The 6,437-nt window shown below is 45.4% G+C and overlaps 1 protein-coding gene across 1 annotated transcript; it reads left to right on the forward strand.

Annotated features, from left to right (window-relative positions):
- Positions 1-3,234: 3,234 nt before the first annotated feature.
- Positions 3,235-4,672, forward strand: LOC113566647. The gene is made up of 2 exons (XM_026993187.1): positions 3,235-3,695; positions 3,781-4,672. Exons 1-2 carry the CDS (start codon positions 3,242-3,244, stop codon positions 4,479-4,481), a joined length of 1,155 nt encoding a protein of 384 aa, XP_026848988.1. The 5' UTR covers positions 3,235-3,241; the 3' UTR covers positions 4,482-4,672.
- Positions 4,673-6,437: the final 1,765 nt, after the last annotated feature.

Raw genomic sequence — 6,437 nt, forward strand, 5'->3', positions numbered from 1 at the left:
TGTCAAAATACTCATGCCACCGTCTGTTTGGGAACAATTCATTTTCATTTCACAATGAACCCACTTATCATACTTTTTCTACATATTGTTAATAGCTTAATATAATACCTATCTACGATAAATAAATATAGTTTATACTTTGAAAAAATAAGAAGTTACAACCGAATATGTTGTGCATAATTTTTGTCAAAAATAGTTATGCCGATGTGTGTATGATGGGTGTCTTAATGTCAGGGCACGGGTGCGTCGATACAAAACATTTCAACTGTTTGGTGTTCCATTTCCATTGTTTCATCATATTTACGCACGAGTGCGTGTGTTTTTTTAAAGTAAACTTATTCAAAATTAATAAATTAATCGACTGTCGGAAGTTTCATAAAAAAAAAAAAAAAAAAAAAAAAAAAACAGTTTACCAAGAGGACGACCAGGATCCCCAATCAGCTGTCAATTTGTCATATTTGTTAATTATAAAGTTTTGTTTAATTATCATTCAGAGCACACGTCCTGCCGTGGAAATTCTCCATTTGATGCACTCCTCGGGTCCTTTGTTCCTGGAGCGCCGCTGTGGCAACTAGTGGGGGCACCGCACTGCACCGCACCGCACCGCACAATATTCATATATTTACACTAATTAACACAAAAAGTCAACAGCGCCGGACAAAAAAAGCACAATAAGAGAGCGAGAGAATAATTGTAATTAACACGGATGGGACTCGACTGAAATTAATATTTCTGCCGGTCAACAATTCCCACTGTCTCTCACTCTCTCTCTCTCACTCTCTCTCTATGGAAAGCAAGGAGGCATTTTGTTAAATGAAAAACGCAAATGAATGACATAAATATGAGTTTAATTAAAATTATGCCAGTCCCTTCCAAGGTATCGACACTGGACAATGGATTCACGACAATTTAGACAAGTATTAGCCTTTGTTGATGGCCAAGTACGTGCCTCGAAGAAAACGTTTCGACTGGTTTAAGTGCTTTTACGCAACGACACCTTAAAGCGATGCCCCTCCCCGGCTCCGGCCCCGGCCCCGGCCGGGCCTGTTGCCAGGCGATGGCCCTAATCACAACTAACTGGACAAAGTCCCACAATAACCCTTTGAAGTGCAGGCGAAGCCGAACAAATGTTTCGCATAAATTCCATTATCCAATAGATGCCAATAAACAGCGTTGCACACACACACACACACACACACAGACATGTGCTCTGTGTATGTGTGCGCCTGACAGGACCACGAAGGAACATTGTCTCGGATGGAAAATTAAAAGTGATGCGCGGCCCCTTTCCTTGGGTTGGGGGTCGGAGAAGCCGGAATTGTTTGGCAGGACGGGTGGATGGGTGGGGCAGGGGGCAGGGGGCAGGGAGCAGGGTAAACTAATTTGAATTTATGCACCAAAATGCTGACCAACCAAGCAGCTACTCTTTGATTTGTGTTGAGCAGAGATAAAAGACGCAATGTTGAAAAGACTTTCTCACAGAGCAGCTTAGCAGCTCGATCCCTGGAAAAGAGCATTGCAGCAGCGACTACTTCCTGGGCCCCCACTTGGGAGCCTATTATTGTTGTTTGTGGGCCTTGGTGTTCTGTAATTAAACTGCATATTATCAGCCACGACAGACCCACAAGCATCCCCCAACCACCCAACCACTCAACCACTCAGTGCGGCAGCCCCAACCACCCACATGCACCACATAATTATGCAGACATTTGCAAGCCCAGGAGGAGACTGTGGCCGAGGCCGAGGCCGAGGTTGGGGCCCGCCCAGCTGTCACTTTGGTTTCTGCTTTTGTGTAAAATTTAATTTGGCTACATTTAATTATTGTTTATGTAAGGCCTGTCCACGCTGACGTCGCCTGCCATCGAATATTGCAATATTATCAACAATGATTATTTGGCAAATGCAAGTCGATTGGCTAATAGAGGGAGATACCGGGCCATGCCGTGCCCCACTCCCCCACTCCCCCTCGCGGTACGCACCCAAGGGGCTAACCACAAGGACCCACCCGAGCCGACCGGAGCCCAGCCGAGCCGAGGAGACCACTAACCCGTGCACACACACTAATCGCATGTTGTGTCAACATTAATCGCATCAAATTTAATTTCACAATTAAATGCAAAGACGCGACGCGTTTGGCATAAATTAAATGTGATGTAAATAAACGGGACGCCGCGGGCGGTGTCCTTCCTGCTCTGAGGTTCCTCCACCTCCCCACCATCCCTCAGCCTCAACAGAAACACAGGCCCGAGTCGCTTATCGGATACCGGTTATCCACAAAGAACTTGTGGCGATTAGAGGCACTCCATCCTGCCTCAAAGTGCACGACTCCATCGAAACCGGGCATGCCCTTGCTGTGCATGGATACCGTGTAGAAAAACCCCCACAGCCCCCAATGGAGGCTTGTGCTTGTGCTTCTGCTTCCGTTTGCCGCTCGGCCGGGGTGTATTTCTTCGCATTTCGCGTCTATTTATTGCTGCAACTTAATTTAATTGACAAACCAATCTAACCATTTCTTAATCTGGGCGTTAAATGTCTTTAATTGCCAAGCGTTGAGCCAATAAGATTTAGTTTAAAAAACACATCGATTAATGTACAATAGAGGTTTCATTCCGGAACATATGAGGCAGAAAACCCAAAAATTCTACCTTGAATTGATGAAATTAGTAGATAAATATGAGCATTTCAACCATTTTTCTGTTGTTTTTCATCATGTTGTTCGTGTTCAAAATTTGTTGGTGAAAATCAGCTGTTCTCATGAGGCATTAGCGGAGTCCCATCGGATCTGATACATACATACACACACACACACACACACACATACACATGTGCTCTTTCCGCAGAATAGAGACTGAAAGTCACACAGCAAAACAGAGTCCCGTTCCGTTTTTTTCCTATCCTTCACACGAGCTTCGCTATTTGCTGAGAGCGAGCGAGAGAGAGAGAGAGAGAGTCGTTTTAGAATTGTGGCAATAGAACGAAGGATAGAAGGAGACAACGAGAATGGAACATAGCCCAAAACTGATTCTAAGCCAATTCGAATTAAATTCCACTAAATGCCGACCCAGATGCCAGGGATGCCCTTGATAAACATCGATATATTTATGTACACGATATATCGCCAAACTTTAAGGACTCCCATCTTTGATTTATATGTTCTTTTTCTGTGTGCTGTGTCATTGCAAAGACGTGTTTTTTTTTGTGTTTTTTGATTTTTGTTCTTTTTTGCTACTTTTGCTACAAAATGCTACTAAACTTACCTCTGGAGATCGTTGACAAACTGTTCGGTTACCTGGACGAGAAGGACCAACTGAATTTTGCCGACTCACACCAAAAACTTGGAAGCGCACTTCTCTTCCATGCTTGCGGACGATACGCAGAACTTGACTGTTCCAAATTCACAGACGACGAACTGAAAGTCATTCTGGCAACGTGTGGATACTCTGTAGTCAAAATTAACATTGATCTCCTTGTTGGGACGTCAGTTATAGAACTTGTGCCAAAGTATTGCTCTCAATTGGCACGCGCTCAATTGTGTGTATCAAATGGGAATATCACCGCAATCAAATCCATTTTAAGCATTAAAGACCTCGAATTCATTCAGATTTGGAGTCCGGGACATGTGGAATCGGATATTCTTCTTGACATTAATACAGGCTGCAAAAGATTGGAAATATTCTGTATTTCGAATTCTGGGGGTAAGATTGTCCTATCCACGTTATTTAATATCGAATTATCCGACAATTACTTCGTTTACATGTGCGCTCGATGACTATGCTATAGTCAACCACTTACAGAGATTGGAAAACCTGGAATATTTGACGATTTATTCGGACAGTAGCGCAAGCGTAAACCATATTCTTGAAGAATGCGTTCATCTGAAGAAACTTAAGACTTTATGTGTAATAACAGCAGAGGACAACACGACATGTTCAGTGGATCATTATCATGATTTAGTGTATCCTCAAGTGGAAAGCCTTACATTTATGTTCTGCGGATTATGTGCAGTCTTGCCATCATGTCCGAAGCTCCGCTCGCTGACCCTGTTTTGCAACGAATGTCGTAACGTTAGCATTGGACAAATCATCGCAAAATATGCACTCACATTGGAACGTCTGACAGTACAGTTAGAGGGGCCGCAAATCAACGGATTTCCTGCAGAGGTTTTTCTGGAAGTTCTTGGAGAATGCAAAAACTTGCAGTCTATTTCCATGGGGACCATTAATGTCATAACGGATGTGTTAAACGGACATCTAGACGCCCTCATGAACATTTTAATGGCGAATGGTTTCAATGTACACCGTCGTTTTTTAGTGACTACCGGGTCCTCGATTGCCCATGAACAGATGCTGAAATTGGTGATTGTTTGGATCAGAGATGAGACAAGAGACATGAGAGATAAAAGTGAACACTTTCTATTGCAGGAGACTGATTACATAAGCTCCGAAATATGGAATTTACTTAGTTTCCAACTGAATAATTAGATATATTCTTGATTCCTTCGGATGGAGCCTCCTTAGTTGATTCCAAATTCAAAGAAAAAACATGCTAACAAAATGATCTCAAGCTCTTCAAATGTTCCCAGACCCCCAAAAACTACCAGTCTACCAATGTACGAGTCTGTGTCGATCGATTCCAAACAAAAGCAACAAACGTTGAGCATCAACAGAAAATAATAAACATTAGATAGATTGAATTGAATTGAATCGGAACGGAAAGGCAATTTATTGTTGGCCGCACGATTCCGAAAGATCTAGTTGGGTCTTGTTTGGTTCTCGTTTCTCGTTTCCCACGAAGGAAATCCACCCGCAGACAGTGTCGTATCTGTCCTTTATCCAGCTTCAATTGGGACCGCTGTCTGAAGGCATCTCCAGCCGCTGCGAGTGTGGCTACTGATACTAAATCTGTTCCATTTGCACAACAAAATTGTACATTTAAATAACCTTCCCAAGAGCTTCACATGCTTCGGTGCACAGACGGCTATGGAGTCGAAGTCGAAGTCGAAGTCGAAGTGGAAGTCGAATCTCCCATGTATTTTGTTCTCCCTCTGCGTTTCTTTGGGCGTTCACTTGCGCTGCTTAACCTTCGAGGCGCAAAATGTTTTTTGTGTAAACGAGTACTTATTTCTCTCTCAAGCCATACCCTCTCCCAGTGGAAGGGCCATGCACTTCACAGCCTCAGTGTGCTACAGCGTTGGATCGTAGTTGCAGTTGCCGGTTGGGTCTCTTGTAGGGTATTCCCAGCTGCGGCCAACCTTCCTCTCGCCGCTCTTTTTGGGGCCAGGGCGTAGCTGCAATTGAAGGACAGCCACGGTGGCAATTTGAAGGCAAGCTAAGCAAACGAATGCCGCGCGCCGTGAGTCGAGCGAGGTCTAGTACTTTTTGCAGCTGCTCCGAATGGAGCTCCGACCAACACCCAACACCCAGCACTTGGCCTGGTCTGGCCTGGCCTGTTCTGGTCAGCCCCAAGATCGCTGCGAGTCGTTCGACTGCACTCCACACTTGACTGCTGCAATTCGGAACTGCAATGAGAAAAAGTTGTCGCTGCTACCTTTAATTTTTTGGGCGACTGCCGGCCACGGCTAAGTCACGTTCCGATTGCGCATTTAACCCGTCCGATTACTTAACTTGGTTCAGCTTCTTTCAGCTTTTTTCTTGGTCGTGGCTCCTTCTCGATTTGATTGCTGCTTGTTGCATCATGTGGCCGTTGACGGCAGAGTGCGGCTGGCTGCAGTCGAGATGCTCTACGCACAGTGGGCCTTGTCGGATCGCATAGATCATAAATCATTCTCGACGACCTTTCGGCCTCAATTGGCATCTGTCTTGGGACATACCTGTCATAAAATCACCAAAACATTTGCCATTTCTGTGAGTGGTCTACGTGACAAGCACGCGTCAGACTTGCAGCAGAATTTCGGTGATTATGGGCAGGTAAGGGCCTCCCGATCCACCCAGACATTGGGCAGGTATAGAGGACTGTACTTGAAAGTCCTTCAACACGAGACCCTAGATAAGGGGGAATATCTTCTTTCGAGTAAAGTCGAACGGAACGGAACGGAGCGGTGGTGCCCATGGCTGGGTGGCTTGGTGGCTGGGTGGCTGGGTGGCTGGGTCGTTGGCCTCCTTCGGGTGGTCGAACTTGCAAGTCGTCCAGTCCAACTAGTATACATACGTTCACTCCAATCAAACCTTATACCATATGATGGACGGCAGCAGTGAGTGACAGTGAGTGCGATAAGTGAGCGAACGGACGGCGGCAACAGGTAAGCCGAGAGCGCTGTCTCTCGCACAGGTAGTAACACAGCCCTCTCTCCCTCTCTCTCGCAAACAGCTGTTGGTCGGGTAGTCTCTCTGGCTCGCGAAACAGCTGATCGGGCGGTAGACCACAGCCGTATTTCTTCTGTGCAGCTCGGCTCGGTTCAGTGGCAAGCCGCCTGAGAG

The sequence above is a fragment of the Drosophila persimilis genome, unplaced genomic scaffold (assembly GCF_003286085.1).
Source record: "Drosophila persimilis strain 14011-0111.01,24,50 unplaced genomic scaffold, DperRS2 tig00000808-arrow-arrow-pilon, whole genome shotgun sequence".
Classification (NCBI taxonomy): Eukaryota; Metazoa; Arthropoda; class Insecta; order Diptera; family Drosophilidae; genus Drosophila; species Drosophila persimilis.